The sequence below is a fragment of the Palaemon carinicauda genome, chromosome 13 (genome assembly GCF_036898095.1).
Source record: "Palaemon carinicauda isolate YSFRI2023 chromosome 13, ASM3689809v2, whole genome shotgun sequence".
Lineage (NCBI taxonomy): Eukaryota > Metazoa > Arthropoda > Malacostraca > Decapoda > Palaemonidae > Palaemon > Palaemon carinicauda.
In genome coordinates this window covers 137,637,099-137,660,180 of record NC_090737.1, presented here as the reverse complement: position 1 = coordinate 137,660,180, position 23,082 = coordinate 137,637,099, and the positions used below count along the sequence as shown (strand labels likewise).

General features: G+C 36.0%; 1 protein-coding gene across 5 annotated transcripts; it reads right to left on the bottom strand.

Moving 5' to 3' along the window:
• Positions 1-1,370: 1,370 nt before the first annotated feature.
• LOC137652493 (chromatin assembly factor 1 p55 subunit) lies at positions 1,371-18,280 on the bottom strand. Of its 5 annotated transcripts, none has more exons than XM_068385933.1 (11): positions 18,150-18,278; positions 15,706-15,823; positions 12,603-12,750; positions 11,449-11,594; positions 10,787-10,991; positions 9,523-9,700; positions 8,908-9,102; positions 5,173-5,250; positions 4,353-4,487; positions 3,752-3,850; positions 1,371-1,952 (listed from the first exon to the last, which is right to left on the bottom strand). In XM_068385933.1, the coding sequence occupies exons 2-11, from the start codon at positions 15,788-15,790 to the stop codon at positions 1,872-1,874; spliced, it is 1,350 nt and encodes a 449-aa protein (XP_068242034.1). In that variant the 5' UTR covers positions 15,791-15,823; positions 18,150-18,278; the 3' UTR covers positions 1,371-1,871. The 5 variants fall into 5 exon arrangements, with proteins under 5 accessions (XP_068242034.1, XP_068242035.1, XP_068242036.1 ...); XM_068385934.1 differs by lacking the exon at positions 5,173-5,250 and adding an exon at positions 5,007-5,084; XM_068385935.1 differs by lacking the exon at positions 18,150-18,278 and adding an exon at positions 17,544-17,680.
• Between the last annotated feature and the right edge of the window lie 4,802 nt (positions 18,281-23,082).

Below are 23,082 nucleotides of genomic sequence, written 5' to 3'. Positions count from 1 at the left end.
CAGGTCCCCACCTGAAAATTCAAAGACATTAGTGCAATTCTCAGCCTCACTAAGGAGGGTAGGAGACACTAAATTTTTTTGATGCACAAAAGATTGGTTGCCATCCTGTTATCGGTACCTCTGGAAAACTCGATAATGAAGGATCGGATGGTAAGTTCAGGGGTATAAAAAGGATGCTTCAATTTGCCTCCTTTCAAGGAGTGAGCTGTTGGAAGGGAACAATCCATGTAACCTTTTTCCTGCAGCATTTATAGTTCTCCCATTGGGAGAATGACAACTTTGGGCAGATATCACAAAGATCATTTTTACATCTCTTTCCTCTACATGTAGCACAAACAGGACGAGGATCAATTCCCACCAGGCTTGTGAAGGTGCCACAAATGTGACCCTTCAAGACTTACAATCTCTCAAACACTTGAGGTTTAACATTCTGAGTAAGGAAAAGTTCCACACTAAAAACTAAAGGAAGGTTGGCAACATTCAACCATTCGCCATCATAACCAAGTGCAGAGAACACACACAACCGTACAATATTGCATGGCCAACAATAATCATTCAATCTGGTCATAAGAGCTGCACCACAGCTAATCAATTAAATAAAGAGGGTTTGTATTTAGATAGGAACAAACTAGTTTTACAAAAAAGCAGCCAAATGCATAGACTATGTCACAATTATCAAAATTACTTTTTAACTTTTATGAATTAGTGACCACTCAGCAAACTTGGACAACCAGATGGAAGAAAGGAAATTGGAAAAGATCCACATTAATTTTCAAATAATAATACTTCTGACAGTTTCTGTCAATTCACAGTATTATGTGGTTGTTTTGCCGATGTGAAATCCTTATATGGCTGGTGTATCTCTAGTAGATAGGGTTAGGAACGAAGTGGCACCCTAGTAGCACCAGCCGAACTCTGTAAGAGTCCCTCGTTAGGCCGGGAGGAACGTAGAGAGGAAAGGTCCCCTTTTTTTTCATTTGTTTGATGTCGGCTAACCCCCAAAAATTGGGGGAAGTGCCTTGGTATATGGATGGATGGAAAACACCTTGAGTGAAAGCTTGTTCATGAGTGGAAGATCCAGAGAACAGTATAGATACCTTTAGTACAATGTCCCAACCCTAAATTATTGATACAAGATCAGCGTCCAAACTTCCTCCCCTTGCAACCAGGAAATAGACAATGGCTGCAGACGACTCGCCATGTAGCCCTACGGATGGTAAGGTCGTGATTAACAGTGAAATCTATAATGCCGAGAAAAGCTCTCAACTCAGGATCCACAAGTTACTTTACTAAAATACCAAAGAAAAGACATTTACAAACTAATGCTACTTATCAATTGTTTAAAAAGATTAGGACACTGAAAAACCAAATTTATCTTAATTTTTTATTAAGAAATGAATTTCCACTAATCTGAACAAAAGAGTAAGATAAAGATATATGGAATGGGAATATGATTTTACTTTATTGATACACAGCCTAGTGCTAAAGATAAAACCTAAAAATGTTCAACAAGTACATCTAAAGTCAAATAATATCCAGATGCTTTACATGTTGATGAAACTAAATTTTAAGAGCTCAATGTGAACTACAATGTCACACCAACATACACATCAACTGGACTACTGAGAAATGTGTGCTTTTCAAATAGAAGTTTAAAGTTTTAAGACAATGTAACAACACTGAAGTTACCTACCGCACAGGTAAAAAAAAAAAAAAAAAAAAAAAAAAATATGATTTAATTTGATTAATTTCCTAATTATCCTTGAGAATTTGATATGAAAAATGAAATGATGAATGATAACACTAACGGAAAGATATCTATGAAATTATGAACGTGATGATGACGTGACGACACTCAATTTACGGAGACTCTACGATGCGGCCGACTCCAACTCTGAAGCGGGAGTTTCTGGCTCCTCGTCATTGTAAATGTTCTCTGCCATTTGCCAGACCTTGAAATGAAAGAAAACAGTAGGATGTAATTTAAAAAAAAAAAAAAAAATCAAATTATTACTACCCTTATTATTTTTAATATTACTTCCTAGGCTACAACCCTACTTTGATAGCAAGATGCTATAAGCCCGGGGGCTCCAACAGGGAAAATAGCACCGTGAGGAAAGGAAACAAGGAAAAATAAAGTATTTTAAGAAGAGTGTGAAGAAAGCTCTGGGTGATAGGAGGATAGATGTGAGAGAGGCAAGAGAGCGTGCTAGAAATAGGAATGAATGGCGAGCGATTGTGACGCAGTTCCGGTAGGCCCTGCTGCTTCCTCCGGTGCCTTAGATGACCGCGGAGGTAGCAGCAGTAGGGGATTCAGCATTATGAAGCTTCATCTGTGGTGGATAATGTGGGAGGTTGGGCTCTGGCACCCTAGCAGTACCAGCTGAACTCGGCTGAGTCCCTGGTTAGGGTGGAGGAACGTAGAGAGTAGAGGTCCCCTTTTTGTTTTGTTTCATTGTTGATGTCGGCTACCCCCCAAAATTGGGGGAAGTGCCTTTGGTATATGTATGTATCAATATAAACTAAAAAAAATTCAACAAAACAAGAGGAAGAAAAATAAGAGAATAAGTGTGCCTGAGTGTACCCTGAAGCAAGAGAACTAACCCAAGACAATGGAAGACCATGGTACAGAGGCTAAGGCACTACCCAAGACTAGAGAACAATGGTTTGATTCTGGAGTGTCGGTCTCCAAGAAGAGATAAAGTGAGATTCTAAAATTGAATTTTGAATAAATAAATGGAGGAAATAAAAGATGGAAGACCATAAACTAAAAAATCTCACTGACAATCAGCTAAAAATTATTTCCTTGCAACCTTCCATAACTGGAGAAAAAAATAAAAGCAGGTTTCCATAACCTACTACAGTACCTCTATTCGTAATAAAATTTATAATTAAATTAAAACCACCTCCAGCATGGCAATCACCCAACGCTTGTGCCTCTACTTGAAAATTTATGATGAAATTAAAACCACCTCCAGCATGGCAATCACCCAACGCTTGTGCCTCGACTTGAAAATTCTCTATAGGAATATTCAGGGAAATCAGATTAAAAGATTCTGAAGAAATCTCAAGAAGCTAAGAATTTAAGGACTTTTAGAATTCTGCTTTTCCAACTTGGGTTGTAGCCTAGCTAGTAATAATAATAATAGAGTAAATGAGTAAGAAACTAAAGAATGAAACAAGAATGGTGTTAACCTGCTCAACAAAGAATATTACCACCACATTTGAACTTGGACAAGATGATGTCCCTCTACTAACAACAAAGCATGTGCAGATTGAAATTCTGTTAAGACCTCATAACCCTTTTACCCCCAATGGACATACTGGTACGTTTCACAAACTCATCCCTTTACCCCCTTGGACGCACTGGTACGTCCTTGCAAAAAAACTGCTATTTACATTTCTTTTTGCATATTTTTGATAACTATGACAAACTTCAGGCATTTTCCAAAAGAATGAGACCAACCTGACCTCTCTATGATGAAAACTAAGGCTGTTAAAGCAATTTTAAAAATATATATTGCAAAATGTGCTTGAAAAAAAAAAAGAGTGGGGGGTTAAGGGTTGGAAAGTTACAAATAGCCTGGGGGTAAAAGGGTTAACTATTTGACAATGAAAATCATGCCACTATGTCCCAGCTAATATGATACTTTTAGTATACTATCAGGTTAACAAAATCTACTGAATAACATCCCAAAACAGCATACAAGATACCTTGGACACTACATAAGCAGAAATCTAAAAGACAAACCTGCATTATGTTGTCTTCACTGACAGAACAGATAACCCACGGTTCATTTGGATTCCAGGAGAAATCGGAAATCTTGGCAGTGTGGCCGCCATGGATAAACTGAAAAATGAAGTGGCAATTACTAGATATTACTTAAATTACATCCTAAAGAACTAATGACAATCAATGGGGACATTCAACAGAAAAGTCAGTCAAAACCCTTGGCTCTATTAAGCACAACTTGCAACTCCGTTCTCAAAAATAAGAAGTTATCTTGATTAGGATCTCAAAAAAAAAGTTTAGATTAGGATCTCAAAAAAAAAAGTTTAGATTAGGATCTCAAAAATAATCAGTTATCTTGATTAGGATCTCAAAAATAATCAGTTATCTTGATTAGGATATCAAAAATAAGTTATCTTGATTAGGATCTCAAAAATAAGAAGTTATCTTGATTAGGATCTCAAAAATAAGAAGTTATCTTGATTACGATCTCAAAAGTAATCAGTTATCTTGATTAGGATCTCAAAAAAAGTTATTTTGATTAGGATCTCAAAAATAATAAGTTATCTTGATTAGGATCTCAAAAATAAGTTATCTTTATTAGGATCTCAAAAATACTTACAAGAAGCTCTGGAGGTCCATCTTCCGCATCCTCAGCACTCTGCTCTTCTCCAATTTTACTCAGATCCCACACGTGCAATCGCCGATCGGTACCGGAACTAGCCAATATGGTTTCATTATGTGGTGACCATTGAACCTGAATGGAATAATTGTAAATACAGGGGTATTGTACTTAACTTCTCACGCTAGAATTATAGTCGTATGGAGAGAATTTTCCCAATTGCAATCATGTACTACAATTACAAAGAAAAAACGTAACGTAAAACCTTAACTTATATAAGAATTCAGGCCAAGGTCAACTAATAAATTTAAAAGTACTTTTCCTGTGAAGAAAATTACCAAACCTAAAATCATTAAAAAAAATAATTTACAAATATTTAGTACTGAATTCATAAATCTTTAAAGAAATATTTAGTACTGAATTCATAAATCTTTGAAGAAATCATAAATGGAAAGTGGGTTTCAAAATAAAATTCTGAGACCTCCAACTGGCCAAAATAAATAAAAACAAGGGTTACCATCCATCAACAAACTAAGGAACAAAACTCCCGCCCCTTCACGACCAACTTTTCTCTTTTCACTCTCGGATCCTGCCGAGTCCTGCCACAACTACTGTAAAAAACACCCTCAGCCGCTCCAACTCGGTCAAGCTCACCTGGAACACCTCGTCTTTGTGCGACTCAAACGAGTGGAGTTTTAGCTTGAGGTTGCGCAGGTCCCACAAAGCAACGGTCTGTAAGGAGGCGGGTGGAAAACGATAGCAGTGAGGAGGAGTCGCACTCACACGCTCACCACACACAAGGTCACAAAAGTTTACTAACCTGGAAGATTTCGTCCTTGTGCATGGCAAATGAGTGAAGCTTCAAGCTCAGATTACGTAAATCCCAGAGAGCGACCGTCTGTAAGGGAAGTTGCATGTTGAACCGTTCCAAGAGCAGAGTTCTCATGCTTAGCTACATATCAAAAACTAAAACAATTGAGCTTCCCTTTGATATCAATGACATGTACATTAAGTTTAATATTACAGTTCTCAATGGGATTTCACAAATTATAAAAAAAAATTATATTTGTTCTACTTGAAAACACTTAAAAGATTTAAAAAAATTGTATTTATTCTACATGAAAACACTTAAAAGATTATACACAAATAGGAACTGGAAGGGTATGAATTAAAGAGGCAAAATGACATCTATTAATACATTGAAGGAAAAAATTAATAAAATTGGTAAATTATGATACATTAGTTCACAAACCTTTAAAAGATACCAGTTAGTTTAAATGCTTCAATTAAAAAAACTTAAGATGAAGTCTACTCTTCACATAAGTAGTATTAATTTAATACTAACTCCATCATAAAAAAAAAACTGGCCTTATACTGTGACTTAAGTCTCCTTATAATGCTACAAAGGACTTAACAGCAAATTTAAAACTTTTAACCATAATTCACAATATTTCTTATTCCATACAGTACAATGATGTGTTGTTAAATATAAGAACCTAGATAAATTCAAAGGAAAAGAGGTAAACTAAATTGACAGAAAAAGTCAAAGGCTCAACAAGTATCTGATGCAAACCGAGATAAGCAAGAGGAAATAAAAAGGGAAAGAAATAATGAAAGAATTAGGAAATGCAATTATAACATCAAATCAAAGCAATTTACAAAAATGCATACAGGTATACTGGAATTTGGAAAATGTAATACAGTCGGCCCTCTTTTATCGTAGGTTCTTTCTTTGAGGTTTATTTTTTTTTGCGACCGAGAACAATGCAATACCTATTAAACAAAATCTCATAAATATTGTGATAAAATTCAAGCTGGGCGTTGATTTCAAATAGCCTGCGCTCCCAAGTACCGCGAATAACAAGGGCCGACACAGTTAATGCTTTAACTAGTCCCTTGAAACCCCTCTTTCTAAAACTCTAGAACACTAAATTAATACTTATGAATTTACACATTCAGTGAATATATTGCTTGGCTTCATTCAAATATTTTTATAACATTTTCCACGTAGATCTTACCCGTTACACCAACTTTAAATTGAACACACTCCATGTACACACTAACTACGTCTGCTTCCATTCTATTGTGCATCAACACTTTAGCTCACCCTAGTAAAGCAATTTTTCTTTATGGGTAATGAAATCTGATCCCTTCCCAATTATTAACCACATGCTTTTTTGTGCCTTACTCCAAGCGCCTTGCTGAAGTAACATTTGGCAATAACTCATATTTGTATGCTCTAACAACTCTAGAAGGTAGCATTAGATAAAGTTTTTACTCTAATAATGGTTTTTGATTGGCCAAGTGTACTGCTGCCTGATCATGCGTCTTCCTTGATCTAATCTCAATTTCTTATCGAATTTCTCAGGAAATACCTCCACGCACATAGTAGAGGTTCTCGAGTAAGCCTGCAATGCCTTAGCATGTTGTTAGCCATGTGAAGCGTGCAAGATTTGGGATTATTTTCATTGTGACAAGACCTAGTCTCTTCCTTGCTACAGGATACTGCTTAACTATCCCAGTTTCAACACTGGCAGAAGTCACAACATTCAAAACATGTTAGCTATCCAACTTGTTTTTGAAGGCAGTGGGCAGCCAATCTCTCAATGCAATGCAAGACATTCATACCCGAGCTCTTACAAGGGAAGGAAGACAATGGTCATCTCTGGCATAGAGAGCTAGGTGATTTTGAACTTTCTCACTTACCTCCAAGTACAACAGCCATTCCACCACCAATTGATATATTTAAATTTGATTGAAAAAAAAAAACTTGCTGTCAATAAGACCTACACATTTAATCACCAGGTCAAACTACATACAAATTCAGCAAGCCCTGTGCCAGAGCTGACCAAGAAAGTGGTGATCTTAGCAACTTCATGAACTGCAAAGTGGGTAGAACAGCCAGCCCTGTTAGTTGCCATTATGGTCTCGTAAGGGTTAGGGATCAATAGAACTTCTTTTAAGCACTTGCCCTTTTAGTTCATGGCAAAAATGCAAAGGGCTGGACACAGTACCCAAAAAGAAACAACTCTCCACAATAACAGCATCCTTAGATTTTGACACTTTGCCTTGTTTACTTTTTGAGCACCCACATAAAGCTTAACTAAAGTACTACATGACTCGTGAACAAAAGGTCCAGGAAGGTAAGGAAACTACCTAGACTCTACAAAAAGGTAATTTAGAGGGTTAATTCCTGCATCTCAGAAATATACCTTACAGTCCTACAGAAAACAGCTAAAACAAGCAGTGCAGCCCCAACTGAAGCATCATTCCAACAATCAACTACCTCACAGCGGTATCTCTCGACTATCTTAAAATTTTTCTCAGACCAATGATGGCTACTAGACAATTTCATAGGGTGGGAACTCTGGGGAGGATAGCAAAAATTCTAATCAACCAATTTTCATCCTACAGAACCCGAAGTCAGTACTAAAGCCAAGCAAGTGACTATTCAGACCTACAGATGATTACAGCCCACTCCTGAAGGGTTTATGCCAGGCTTTAGGTAACCTTTCATTCTTTTTCTTAGATAGCAACTAATGAATTTTACCAATACTAGGATATAAGAACGAAGCAGTACTTTTACACTATGTGAAAGGTTAATTATGTTGCAAATCTTGTAACAAGGAGTTATCTGCCCTCAACCAACACCCGCACTAACTCTGTTCAGTTGTTTCAATGCACAGAAATTATTGTAGCTGTAACTTAGTCGAAGCACACCTCTACGTATTGGGAGTCGAGACTCAAAATAACAGGTTGGTGTAACCGAGATAAGCTTTACACGAAAATGCACCCTAAGATTATTGTTTGTACAAAGAAGTTTTATATTTAACAAAAACTACAATTTCAGTTAATCTACACAGTTAAGTTCACTAGTCTCGCTTTTATCTTTCTTGCGTTAAAAAAAAAAAGAAAAGAAAGTTAACAAGATAACAGATCAACAGATAATCTTCGACTTTTATGTCCGATTTAGTTTATATCACTTGCTGGTGACAGACATTTTACGTAGATTTTCTCAACGAATATAGTAATGTACTATACTGGAATTTTCTTTCTTGGGAACTGGGTCACAATATTTATATATATAGGAGGAACCATCGAATGGTGTCTAATACCAAAGACAATGCTACGTTACAAAATTGAGTAATAAGAAAAGAAAAAATTTCTTACAGCTATCTACAGTCAATTTTTCTTAATGAGGCGCATTTGCACCGACTCGCAGCGGTGCCCTTTTAGCTCGGGAAAAGTTTCCTGCTATCTGATTAGTTAGAATTATCTTGTCCAACCAATCAGCAATCAGTTAACTTTTCCAAGCTAAAAGGGCACCCCTGTGAGTTGGTGCAAATCTGCCTCACTAAATATTCGACTACAGTATAGTGAAAACCATTTAACATTGAGCAATGATATCACAACAAATGGGCACAATAAAAACATTTGTAACAAAATACTACAGTACTTCAAACAAGTAAAATTCAAACGTTAAACGGGGTCACTTACAAACTATATACGGCTTTTAGAAGACCTCACGGCACCCAATTTCACGAACGTTACGTACCTTATCTGCACTACCCGTTGCCAAGATAAACTCTGAATAGGGGTTAAAAGAAAGGCAGTTCACTTCCGCTGTGTGTGCATCGACGGTGTGTGAAGACTTGTTGGTGTTGTTGCTTCTCGTGTCCCAAATCATCAGCTTTTGGTCATCTGCTACGGACCCAAACAAGGACTCGTGCAAGAGATGCCATGCCACATCCTTCAAAAAGATCAAATTTAATCTTAAAAAATAATTACTGGAGAAAACTAAATCAATTAACCCTTTTACCCCCCAAGTTATTTGGAACTTTCTAAACCTTAACCCCCAGGAGTTTACTTTTTCAAGCACATTTTGCAATATATTTTCTTAAATTGCTCTAACAGCCTTAATTTTTGTCATAGAGAGGTCAGGTTGGTCTCATTCTTTTGAAAAATGCCTGAAGTTTCTCATAAGGTTATCAAAAATATGCTAAAAAATGTGAATATCAGTTTTTTTCCAAGACTTACCGGTACGTCCATGGGGGTAAAGGGAAGAGTTTTGTGAAACGTACCAGTACGTCCATTGGGGGTAAAAGGGTTAATAGCATTTTGGCAACATTTGATACTAGTTTACCTCCCAAAAATTTAACAAAGTCAATACCTCTACAACAGCTGTGTGGCCCGTGAAGATAGTCTTGGCATCAATTACTCTATTCTCCTTTGGAGTAGCATTAATGTCCCAGAGGCAAATGGTGTGGTCGTCCGAAGCACTGAGGAGATAGCCGTTAAGATTGGGATTCCAAGATAGACCGTACCCTTCCTTTTGATGTCCACGAAGCCTGAAAAGATTGAAAGCTACGATCAGAACTTCAGACTCACGAGTTTCAACGGGATCGAGTCTAAATGTCGCTGGTTAGCACAAGGGGAAACGATGAAAGACTTGTTCAGAAAAAAGATTGAAAGCTACGATCAGAACTTCAGACTCACGAGTTTTAACGTGAACGTCTAAATGCCGCTGGTTAGCACAAGGGGAAACAATTGAAGACTTTTTCAGAATCAAAGTTCCAATATTATTTCCAAATTTGTATTGCATAGGAGTTACTGCTAGAAGTTCCCCTCCATAAGCAGTATGTATAGTTTGAACAGAAATTGTTAAAATTCATAAAAACACTACTGTATTTACAGTTATAACCAGTCTCAGATGAATAACTACCATATAAAAAAAAACACCAACATCGAAGCCTAATTTCCCTGCAGATTTCAAAAGCACTCTTCCCTCATCAGTCGAATTTTTGTACCAACCTCATGAATAATATATTTTTACAATTGGTCATCTGCTTGATGCATTTTTGACCGTTACTGTTGGTGCAAACTATAATTGCGATTCCCCAAAACCCGTAAAATACCATTGTGGAGATGCAAGTGTATATAAAACCACAAAAACAGCAAATTACTGTACACAAATAGATGTGCATAAACCACAATAAATCCAATTGGAAAATACATAACACACACACTACCAAGTCTTCCTTACTTACATGAAGGGGCAAGACCAAAGACACTTGGACTTGAGTTACATAAGCAAGTTGTCGTTCACTTGCCCCACTTAAATCATAAATTATTAGTAATTTGTATTTTTCCTAACATACTTACCGAGAAACACTTTCTTAGGAGGAACCTGGAACCTCCTCTCAAACGACCAGAGTTTTGTGTAGTTTACCCTACTCCCATTTTCTATAATGGTAGGCCTAGCGGAGGAAAACGTGAGGGCAAACCAAGGTAGGCCGTATGCTTTCTTAAGTCGTAATCTTCAGTAAGTTTTCTGGTCGACTAGCACACTATCATTTCTTGAAGGACATTCTACAGTGAGTAATTATAGTACACTACAGGAAATCATTACATTAAAAATTCTATCTTATGCTAACCTCAAATCTGGATGACACTCCCCGGAAGGATCTGGCTTGGAAGGATGCTTTGTATAATCAAACACCAGGACATCGCTCGACGGTGTCTTTGTCGCAATGACGCAAGGGTTTTGAGGCATGTACCGTGCACGATTCACCTCCCCTTCGTGGTTGATCTTGATTTCAATTTCAATTTTCCCACTCACGGAACCAAAGCCGCCAAATTCTGAAAAGGTAAAAAGTTGCGAGTTATACACCTCCCCACTCAATGAATCCAATATACATAAAGTATTGGTAAGGATTGTTTTAATTTTTAACCCTTTTACCCCCAAAAAGGATGTACTGGTACATTTCACAAAAGCCATACCTTCACCCCCATGGACGTACTGGTACGCCCTTGCAAAAAAATGCTATAAAAAATTTTTTTTTCATATTTTTTGAAAATTTTTTGATAAAATTCAGGCATTTTCCAAGAGAATGAGACCAACCTTACCTCTTTATGCCAAAAATTAAGGCTGGTAGAGCAATTTAAAAAATATATACTGCAAAATGTGCTGGGAAAAAAATAACCCCCTGGGGGTTAAGGGTCGGAAATTTCCAAATAGCCTGGGGGTAAAAGGGTTAAAATATTCAGTAAAACATTAATTCAAGGTATCTTCATGACAAATCTGACCACACAATACCTCCTTTTTCGTTGTCATAGTGCGAAGCATCAAACTGTGCATCTTCATTTGGTAGCTGGACAGACGCAATAAGGAGATGGTTTTGCTCATCACTGGTGTGAGTTCCCAAGATCAATCTATGGACACTGTAATCTTTTCCCTCTGGCCTGAAATGAAGATAAATTACTATAAGACTATAAATTATTTGAGCAATTATAAATGCCACTTGAGATCACATATAGGAATACACATGTAAAAAATCTGAAATTACAGTATTGAACGTCAAAAAGGCTTTTTCCTCCGGCCTGAAACTACTATAAATCTCCAATATCTGGCCTATTTTCTCATTGTCTAATACTTAGCTAGTTAAGGACATTCCATATGTATGTATTACATTTAATGAAGTGAAAATTTATGTACTAGTTAACTAATTAAGTACTGTAATTGTACGGTACTGTTTGTTAATAACTGAATGAGCTTTACATATCACCAGACAAAACGTACCGTATTGCAAGAATGTGTTAATCTGTGAAAATTTTACGTACAAATAATTCAAAGCCAGACATTAATTTACTGTATCAAAGTAACTAAACTATTAAATTATATTAAGAAAATCATCTGATAACTCAAACAAATAAAACAAATTTACTCGAGACCTAAGCGATCAAAAAGTACTACAGTACATGCAATATACAAGGGTACATAAAAAATCTTTAACCATTGCACAATATACATACTTTTTGAATTCTATACATATTAACTGAAGTGTGTACTTGCATTAGCCTAGATATCAATTAAGTCTAAGAAAACTTGACCGAGATAGTACGGCCATGTAATAATAGCCTAGATACCAATGAAGTCTCTTGACCGAGATAGTACGGCCATATAACAAAAGGAGGTAAAACCAATCAAGAGAGCCCAGTACATGCCAGTAAAGGGAAGGAGTGTGGAACATCAGTGGATCGGATAGACGGATGTGGTAAGGAGAGATTTGGATGTGGAAGAGGAATGAGGGAAAAGATGCAAATAGAAATAGGAAAGAGGGAAGAAGATGCAAAGAGAAATAGATGGAAAATAGTAAAACTCGAGAAGCCGATCTTGCAATACCGCCAGATTAATAAGGTCGAAAGAAGAGATTGACAACCTCTTGGAATACTGCAGTTAACAAAACATACCTGGTCACATCTGGCAGCCATTGAGCTGTTAGAGATGGCCACTCCAGAGCATGGGTCATAACCAAGTCGTACAAAAAGGGAGTGTTTTTCTTCCATATTTTGTACTCCTCGTTAATGACTCTCTCTTCTACGGCATCGTCAAAGGTGTCTGCAAAAAAATTGTTAGCGATTATTAGCTTATCAAGTAGAAATAAACATATAAAGCACATGACATTTCTTCAAATTATTGTTTCTATAGATTAATAATTTGTTTGGACATTTATAAGGGTATGTGGATGGCTACATTTACATGCCAAAATTTAAGTTATGTAATTTAATTAGGGAAAATTAGTGTACTAGTTTACTAAATATATACTACTTGTACGGTATTCGTACGTCTCGATCAAAGTTGCATGATCATATATGGAAACAATTTTCATTTTACAGATATATCAGGAAACAGTAGCAATTTCTTTTACAGTATATATTATTTCCTACTACTGCAAACGTCATAGGCGAAACATTCAAGTGAGATTAGAAGGCACTAGAAAGAGTTGGAAGACCCAGACCTAAATGGCTGAGGACTATGAAGCGTGAAGGGGAGATGATGAATGGAGAAGTATCGATATACAGTAAAAGCTCAAAATATAGAGATGACTGGCAAAATCTAACAGAGGCCCTTTGCGTCAATAGGCGTAGGAGACGAAGACAATGATTAAACACATTCATACGTTTGCTGAAAAAAAAAATGCTATATAGTTACAGTACATGAAATGCCGTTTCTGAAAGGTAGAATTTGACTCGACTTGAATACAGTAGCAGTCCATTCTTGACGAGCATTCGATCCAGGCTTTTAACAGGCCGAGTTTTACCGTTTTCGCCAAAATCGAAGATTTTGCGAAGGGTATGTATTCACCCCTGACGTCGTTTAATTGTTTGTTTCTTAGTTGGTAGTCATGTTGGGTATGACCCAAGGATCAATCTCCAATATTCTGGAAGGTAGCCAATTAAACTTTTGGTGTGAGGTGGCAACCCTACCCCATGTGCCAGGGGTACCCAGCCACCTATAAATATACTTACAGATCAGAGAGCTAGTCGTGTGTGCAAAGTATCAATATAATGATACCAATTTCCTAATATCGCAAGAGGGTCTGCCCCTCTCTTTTATTCTTCTCCTGTACTTCTCTTTCTCCCTATTTCCTAAATCTTTCCCATCCCGAGTACCTGCCTTTGAGCTATAAACTGGATTGTATCCAGGGGTACTCTTCCTTTCCCCATATTCCCCACTTCCCTATTCTTATTATTGTTGTTGAGCTAATCACTTTCTTTTTGACAAGTAGAGAGCAGTTGTCTTCTCTCTCTCTCCTCTTCAAGGTTTAGCCATAGTACAGAATTATGTGAGGGGGGCCACCAAGCAAAATATTTCACTTTTCCCCCTTCCATACAAAATTTTCCAATAAGGCCCTGTACTGTCCAAACCCATTATCTTACGATATCACAATATCAAACTTTTAACGTGGTTCTCCTACATACAAGCCACGACCATGAGGGCAAAATCTAATTCTGTAGTGAAATCGCGTAACACAAACGACAAAAATGGTCAGAAGTCAATTACCTCCAAAATATTTGCAGACATGTTTGGCTCAGTGATGTTTTTCAAGTGACAATGAGATCTAATGATGTTACGCAATTTTTTAGCAATTCATTATGGATAACATATAGTTTTCATTCAGTATCATTGAGGAAATAGTGATGTTTAAATTTCTAGTTTAACAAATCATCTACGATTTTGGATTTGAAGCCTACAGTACTGTATACCAAAAACTACTATCGCTGACAGTGATGCCATGTTCAATGCAAGACCTATTCATTCTTACTGTAATGGTATACAGTACTTAATTATTTCAAGGCATAAATCGTTAGCTTTTGTGGTACCCAAATCCCAGTATTGACTTTTTTAGTTCCAATGCGTGAAATTATTTTCTTTATCGGTAAATTTAATGCTATACAGTTCAGTACTTGCAACTTTTAATCAAGAATAAGATAAAAATATTAGGCACACCTAAATTAAAAAGGTAGTTTTTAAAGGTCTTCAAAATAGCCAAATATCATAGATCAGAACAAAAACAGCCAGGGCACCCACTGACATATGTTAGGTTAGGTTAGGTTGCAGCCCTGTACCTCACACGACAAGCGATACGACCTCGTACGTCGAGTTAGGTTACAAGTTACAAGGCAGCCTTGTATTTTACACACACTATGCTTTCTCTCACCGTAGTCACAAGCCAGAAACCACTTGGACCAGAACAAGCAAAAAACAAACTTGTTTGTGAAGGCAAACAAGTTTCATAACTTATCATTGGCTACCAGTACCCTAACTGCAATATTTTGATAGAAAAGCTGTTGTCAAGATCCATATTAGAAGCCAGTATTAAATTGATGGCAAGTACCCCTTATTTATCATTTCATACAACTCTAAATCAAATCATATGACATTAACCAAGTCGGTCACTCGACGTGTTTGCCTTCAGATTCTGGAAACATAGCATGTTAGTTAATAGAGGGGTATATGCAGTTTTCAGAGTTTTTGTGCTGATGTACAATTGGTTGTTTTCGCGCGCCTCGGCCCGGGAAATAACTTGGGACTCGTGACGCCCCCTATTCCTCAAGGGAGTCGAGTATGTCGGGTATGACATTTCCAATGGAAATGGTCAAATTGTAGTTCACTTAATATACAAAAATTTTAAAATGTTGCAAATCCTGCCCTGATCTAAACTATAAAATATATTTTCAAATAATTAACCTAACATGCATTTTCTGCATTTAACTAAAACTACAAGAGACCTCAAACACAGGTCATAAATTGTCAATATTCTTAACAGACTACCCATTCATTTATATCATCAGTATCAGTGTCACATGCTAGAAGTTACCGTCGACCCAATAAAGGAAAAAAGAACTACGCATTGCGCAGTAATTAAACCCAGAAAACTGCTTATAGTCCTCTCTATAACATGTTACACTTTCAGAAAGGGATAACAAACAAATTGATTAACTTATCTGATAAAATGTCACATGAATTATTCCGTGTTGTATGAGACTGACAAATAAAGAGCCTACTTACCACCAACCTTCGGACGGGTACCTTTCCGTACGCTTGCCAACTGCTTTTCCGTCTCGGACACCACGTCTTGTGCGGTGGTAGCCATTGTTAAGTTATTCAACTTGATTGTCTTTTCATTCTGAAAGCATAACGTGTATTACAAAGAGAGCTATGAGCAGTTTCCCGATTGTTTACAGAAGTTGTGCCTTGCACGGTGTCATATCATGAAACATTGGGCCCGGGGAACACCTGGGCCTTGGCACCCGTAGATGACCAAACTGACAATTTTGGAAAGTTTGTAGATCCGCGGCCATAGGTTGGAACAAACATGGAACAGGGCGAAATCAATCCCAAGTTACTAAATCAAGAGATTTATCTAAACTAAAACAACCCACTTATAATATTATCTATGTAAACTTCATTACTAGGGATGAAAATGCCCTCGGCAATCTCCCAGTTCACTCCTAGGACATTACTGGGCGTGTCCACTATTCTACAAACTACACCAGATCTGTCCAATACAATAGCATGCTATCCATCAGCAGGACTTTATTATTATTGCAATGGTATACACATATTCCAGACATAGCACGAGGCCTAAGGAGGCATTTCCAATTGTAGGTCCCTCCTAGGCTGTTAAAAGGATGGTTATTATGTTTTTGCTCTAGTATAGAACAATATGAGTTAGAAGACAAACTGACAACCAAATACATGACATAAAACATTTTTAACCCATACCTTATAAGGAGACACTAACATCAGTGCCTTTTGTATATCGCTGCCAGTTCTTCCGTGCATTAAAAAGGGACACCGACTAACGTAAACTTTGCCCTTAACCTAACCTAACCTATGCTAATCTAACGAGGTGGGGGGCTAACGGCCCCTACAGTGTCATTCTTAATCGGCCGTTATCATACATACAGGTGCCCACTTTCACACATACACCCAACAACATCCTAATTCCTAATTTAATAAGTTCCTCGTGTTTTCATTAAAAATGGACATCAACTAACCTAAACTATCCCCCCTAACCTAACCTACAAGCCGTGCTCTTACCTACTTAACTAATGGAGGGAGGGGGGGGGGGGGCTAACAGCCGCTACGACCCCCCTTACACTGCCGTATTCTAAGTTAGACATAATAATACATACGGGTGGCCGCTATCATACATACACCACCTACCAAAATTATGCAATGCTATTGTTTTCTTCTAGTACTTTTTCCCATGTGGTGAAGTTTTAAATTACGAAAAATTGAGGAAAATAGCTTTACATGGAGCCTTTGTATATCAGCGGCATTTCTCCGTGCATAGAATATGAACACCAACCAACTTTAACCTCCTCTCCTAACCTAACCTACAAGCCATGTCCTTACTACTTGCCTAACGCCACCCTGCGACCACCATCCACTGCCAAGAGCCTTTGCATATCAGCGGCCAGTTCCTCATGCATTCCTTTAAAATGGACATCAACTAACATAAACTATCCCCCCTAACCTACCCTACAGTGTCCTTACCTACTTACCTAATGGGGGGGGGAGCTGACGCCCCCTAACACTGCCGCATTTTAAGACATAATACATGCAGGTGGCCGCTTTCATACATACACCCCAAATTTTCTATACGAAAAAGCTTTTTGGAAGGGAAGTTTTTCCCGTCTGTTACTATAATAAAACCGATTTTATAAGGTTTTTTCCTAAGCGAAAACTTATTACATTTCCGGTTAAATAGGATGTTTAAACTATAAGATAGTTTTTCTTGAAAATGACATTTTCGAGGCTGACAATTATTTAAGCGAGATAACCACAATTTTACCGTTCATAGGGGTCAAAATGGAGCAAGATCGAACAGAGGCCCTTACCTGTTGCCATGTCTAAGACAAGAGATGACAGTAGGATATATGATATAAGAGGAACAGAAATCCAGATATAAAATACGTCCCAACAATGAATTTTCCTCCGCCTTAACGAGTTTGTTTGGTTATAATGACGTCGCCACAACTCATACGGTAAGAAAGCCTTTGTCCGATTAATGGCGTAATTACATCGTAATTTCAATATTTCTAGATTACAAAATAATCTAAAATGCAATACTTAACTCTAGGAATTACCCAGAGGAATATATTAATAAATAAACCCCGTAATTACAAAGATCAAAGTCTACGAAAGCCTTTGTCCGATTAATGGCGCAATTACGACGTAATTTCAATATTTCTAGTTTAAAAAACAATCTAAAATGAAGTTCTTAACTCTAGGATTTACCCTGAGGAATATATTAATAAATAAACCCCTTAATAATAAAGATCAAAGTCCAGACTCAAATTTATTTTGAATCAACAACAAACGAAAAAGGCTTCGCCAGCCGCCAAACATAAAACTATCAAACGGTAAAACTCCCATATTTATGATTAAAAGGACAGTTTTACCTTCTGCCATTGAAAAATAACACCAGTATGTTTATATATTACCTTTGGCTGCTTCTTTCTCAGTCATTTTTCTCTGGAAATCACACAGTTTTATGAACAATCCAACCCGGCGCAATTTACGATCATATGGCGGGAAAGACTCTGTCTGCGCATGCGCACTTTGCCTCTTCCTATAATTATTATCAGGAAAGTAAACTATTTTAAAATATTCACACCGGTCTTTTATAATATTCTCAATTTAATGATTTATAATTACCGCTAAATTATTTTCCATGTACTTATTTATAATTATAAGAAGTTTTTTATGCAATAATACATCCATATATGGCAGATATTTAACAAGAAAAGCTGTCATGGAAAATACTATTTTAAAATATTCGCACCGGTCTTTTATAAAATTCTCAATTTAATGATTTAAAATTACAACTAAATTATTTTCCATGTACTTATTTATAATTATAAGAAGTTTTTTATGCAATAATACATCCATATGTGGAAGATATTTAACAAGAAAAGCTGTCATGGAAAATACTGGAACGCCCACAAAAGCCCGCGAAAGGAGTTTAGGGAAAAAATATGACAATGTTTTGGAAAAGTTCCAAAATAGTTGAAGGTGTAAAAAGCTTCAGCGCAAAATGAATATACCTTGAGTTTACATTTCATATTGCATATATATTGAATCAGGGTGATTTCGACTTATTTTCTATAGAATTTAGGTATCCATTTCATGTTCCGTTGTCAAAAACAAATGTGTTCATATTTTTGTCCTGATTGTATTGGCAGATGCAACATGTGCAATAAACAGTAAATGTTGCTTATAAATCTAACTGGAAAATTATATAATTTATTCACAATGACTACAACGGATTTTTACTTTTGACTCTCTCTCTCTCTCTCTCTCTCTCTCTCTCTCTCTCTCTCTCTCTCTCTCTCTCTCTCTCTCTCTCTCTCTCTCCTGATAATACATAAATTGTCGTTAGAGACAGACCAATACCTTGGAGAAGTTAGAGTCCTATAGACACTTATGACCAGCGCCCAAGCCCCTCCCCACCCAAGCAAGGACCAGGGAGGGTCAGGCAATGGCTGTTGATGGCACTAGTAGGTAGCCCTATAGGGTTCCCCCAAATACCCCATCACTTGCTTATAAGGATAGTTGCAGCTTGGGGGATCTCGAACCCCCGTCCACTAGACCACTAGGCAGGAACGTTTTCAGAAGGCTACTGGAACTCTAAAATAAATTGTTTGATTCTATTGTAAGGAGAATGAAACTTTCCTTGGGTAGAATTTTATATATCAGTGATTCTCGGCCTGACAGTTTAAGCTAGAATATTTGGACTGTAGACTACAGAAGTATAAATAAAGTGTACCAAGAAAAAAATATTAAGTTATATATTCAGATGTTAATGAAAATGTTTATCTTAGGTAAACAGGATTTTTAAAAGAAACTTGGAAACTAGAATAGGCCTACTGCAATAAGACTGTGTTGATAATAACTTTAGAAGATTAATTAATAGGAAGAAAAATGCCTGTGAAATACTATGTGGCTTTTGTCACTACGATAGATCAAAATCTATTTTGTTGAACAGGTTAACATAAGTCTCGTTCAATAGTTTATATTTAACATTTTAACATTGTTACTGATCTTATAATGTTTTATATTTGTTATACATTATTTATATACAGTTTATTTGCTTTTTTCAATTTCCACTGGGTTGCTTTTCCAATATTATTATTATTATTATTATTATTATTATTATTATTATTATTATTATTATTATTATTATTATTACTTGCTAAACTACAACCCTAGTTGGAATAGCAGGATGCTATAACCCCAGGGGCTCCAACAAGGAAAATAGCACTGTGAGGAAAGGAAACAGGGGAAACTAAAATATTAAAAACAGTAACATTAAAATAAATATCTCCTGTATAAACTATAAAATTTTTAACAAAACAAGAGGAAGAGAAATAATAATAATAATAATAATAATAATAATAATAATAATAATAATAATAATAATAATAATAATAATTTTCTTATCTTCAGTGTGCTAATATTTTCTCTAACCTTCTCATTTTAAGTGCCTGCAATTAACATCTAAAAACATCATCTCATTAAGCTGAATAATGAAAATCGTGAATACTTATTACATAATTCTGATATTCTACATTTCCCCACCCTTTTACCTCAATTTGATAAAGTACCATTTTTCACATAAGCCTAATTAACATTGAGTGAATCAGGTTTGTTTATGCAATCAATTTAGTCATCAGAATATATGAGTATGGACACAAGTGTTATACAAATTACAGCTTGTAACCAAAGTGCCGGGGTGAATGTATAAACCACGAATGTACAGTTGGCTCCATTAATTCCGGTACACTGACGTCTCCTTAGCCTTCTGTGAAGTGTACAGGAATTACTGAAGCCAACTGTACCAAAAGTCTGTGAAGTGTACAGGAATTACTGAAGCCAACTGTACCAACGGTTCTGCGAGCGTCATGTGCAACTGAAATTTTCCCTCTGTTTGTTGTTGTTGTTGTTGTTGTTATTGCATTATATCCTTCTACCTTACATTAATTCGTACGTCCTGTTTACCATGTTGCTATGCAACCTCATGTACTGGTTATTTCATAGTGCAATTGTGGACAGTTGGTCGCCAAATGGTATCACAGGCCACAGCACCAAACATTCCTTGAAAATATTCTGAGTCCTTGTCAAAAGATCCTTGATTTTCGTTTGTTTTTGTTTTTCCTTATAGAAGTTCGTAAATCCAGGAAAGAAGAAAATATTCTGAGTCCTTGTCCAAAGATCCTAGATTTTCATTTGTTTTTTGTTTTTTTTCCTTACCGAAGTCAAGGAAAAACATTTTAAAAAAAGACTCTTCAACCATCAGTTATTTAAATTAATTGCAGTAAAATAATAACAAAAGCTTTCCTCTCCACATAAAACAAATTAGAAATATATATATATATATATATATACATATATATATATATATATATACATATATATACATACATATATATATATATATATACACACACATATATATATATATATATATATAACGGACGAAATATTCAAATTGTACCGGTGTTATGCATTCCTTATAGGCCTAATAAAAATTATCATTATGTATACCTATGTGCACAAAAACGAACATAAATAGTTAAAGCTTAATCATAAAAATGCAAATTGGGTTTATTCAATATTTTATGGCGAATTATAAACTATCTTTATCCATCTGAGGAAAAAATGTATCTAGAACTTGAACACTTGCGATATCAACACAGGTGTTTAAAGAGTTTTAATGACTTAAGCAGAGTAATCACTTAAAAAAAAAAAAAAAATATGTGTTCAATCTTATGTGACATTTCAGTGAAAACTTTTTGCAAAATTTCACCGAGTATTCATAGGAACACATTTCTCTTAAAATATTTCATTCTAATTGCTAATTACTTCTCTTGAAGTTCATTTATTTCCTTTTTTCCTTTCCTCCCTGGGCTATTTTTCCCTGTTGGAGCCCTCGGGCTTATAGCAGGATACATTTTCAACTAGGGTTGTAGCTTAGCTTGTAATAATAATAATAATAATAATAATAATAATAATAATAAAGTTTTAAAGGTCACTCATATATGGTAGAGGCAAAGGACAGTGACTGAACAGAGAGAGAGAGAGAGAGAGAGAGAGAGAGAGAGAGAGGTTGTATTAATTCATATAATTGCCACATATAGTACATGAAAATAAAGTCACGCTCCTATTTCACAAGTGAAAGTAGTCTCTCTCTCTCTCTCTCTCTCTCTCTCTCTCTCTCTCTCTCTCACGTTTTTGAAGCTTCACTGCCTTTAGCCTACAGTATAAGAAATCCGGTCTAAGACAGTATCAGCCGTACCGGTAGGCCTATAGATTATATTATGTGTGTGCGTGGTCACGTTTACCAAAACAAATAATAGGCCTAGAGTTGTGCAAACTATTGTATCTAATTTCTCTTCCTCTTGTTTTGTTAAAGTTTGTATAGTTTATATAGGAAATATTTGTCTTAATGTTGTTACTGTTCTTAAAATACTTAATTTTTTCCTAATTTCCTTTCCTCACTGGGCTACTTTCCCTTTGTATAGTTTATATAGGAAAAATTTACTACAATGTTAATGTTCTTAATATATTTATTTTTTCCTTATTTCCTTTCCTCACTGGGCTATTTTCCCTGTTGGAGCCCGTGGGCTTCTAGCATCCTGCGTTTTCAATTAGGTTTGTAGTTTGGCAAGTAATAATAATAATAATAATAATAATAATAATAATAATAATAATAATAATAATAATAATCTTTTTCTCTCTTGGCTAAACAGAAAAGCTGTAGATACAGAGACAAACAGAGACAAACAAACAAACGCACCCAGACATGATCAACAGGTTTGCTGGTGTATTGACCTTTCATACAAGAATGCTTCGTAGAAGCGATGGCAAAGAAAGGCTGAGTGTCTACCGTTGGCCTTTTTTTTTATGAAACTTATGAATTTATCAAAATTTTGTGTTGTTTATAAAGTTTTATTATCTATTGTTATTATATGTTTACCTAAATGGTTCACACTATACCTTGGAGAAAATCTAAGCTACTAATTCACACTTTCTTAACTTTGGAGATTATTATTAAGCTACTAATGAAAGCACAATGGTTGAGGAATAAATATAGGCCCATTTGTAAATACAGAAATCTAACAATAGCCATATATAACAAATAGCGAATTAAATGTACAGTAACAAACAAGAAAACCTTGGAGAAAATCTAAGCTACTAACTCACACTCTCTTAACTTTGGAGATTATTATTAAGCTACTAATGAAAGCACAATGATTGAGGAATAAATATAGGCCCATTTGTTAATACAGAAATCTAACAATAGCCTTATATAACCAATAGTTATAAATGTACTGTAACAAACATTTTAATTAGCTATAATAGTCTGCTACCTTC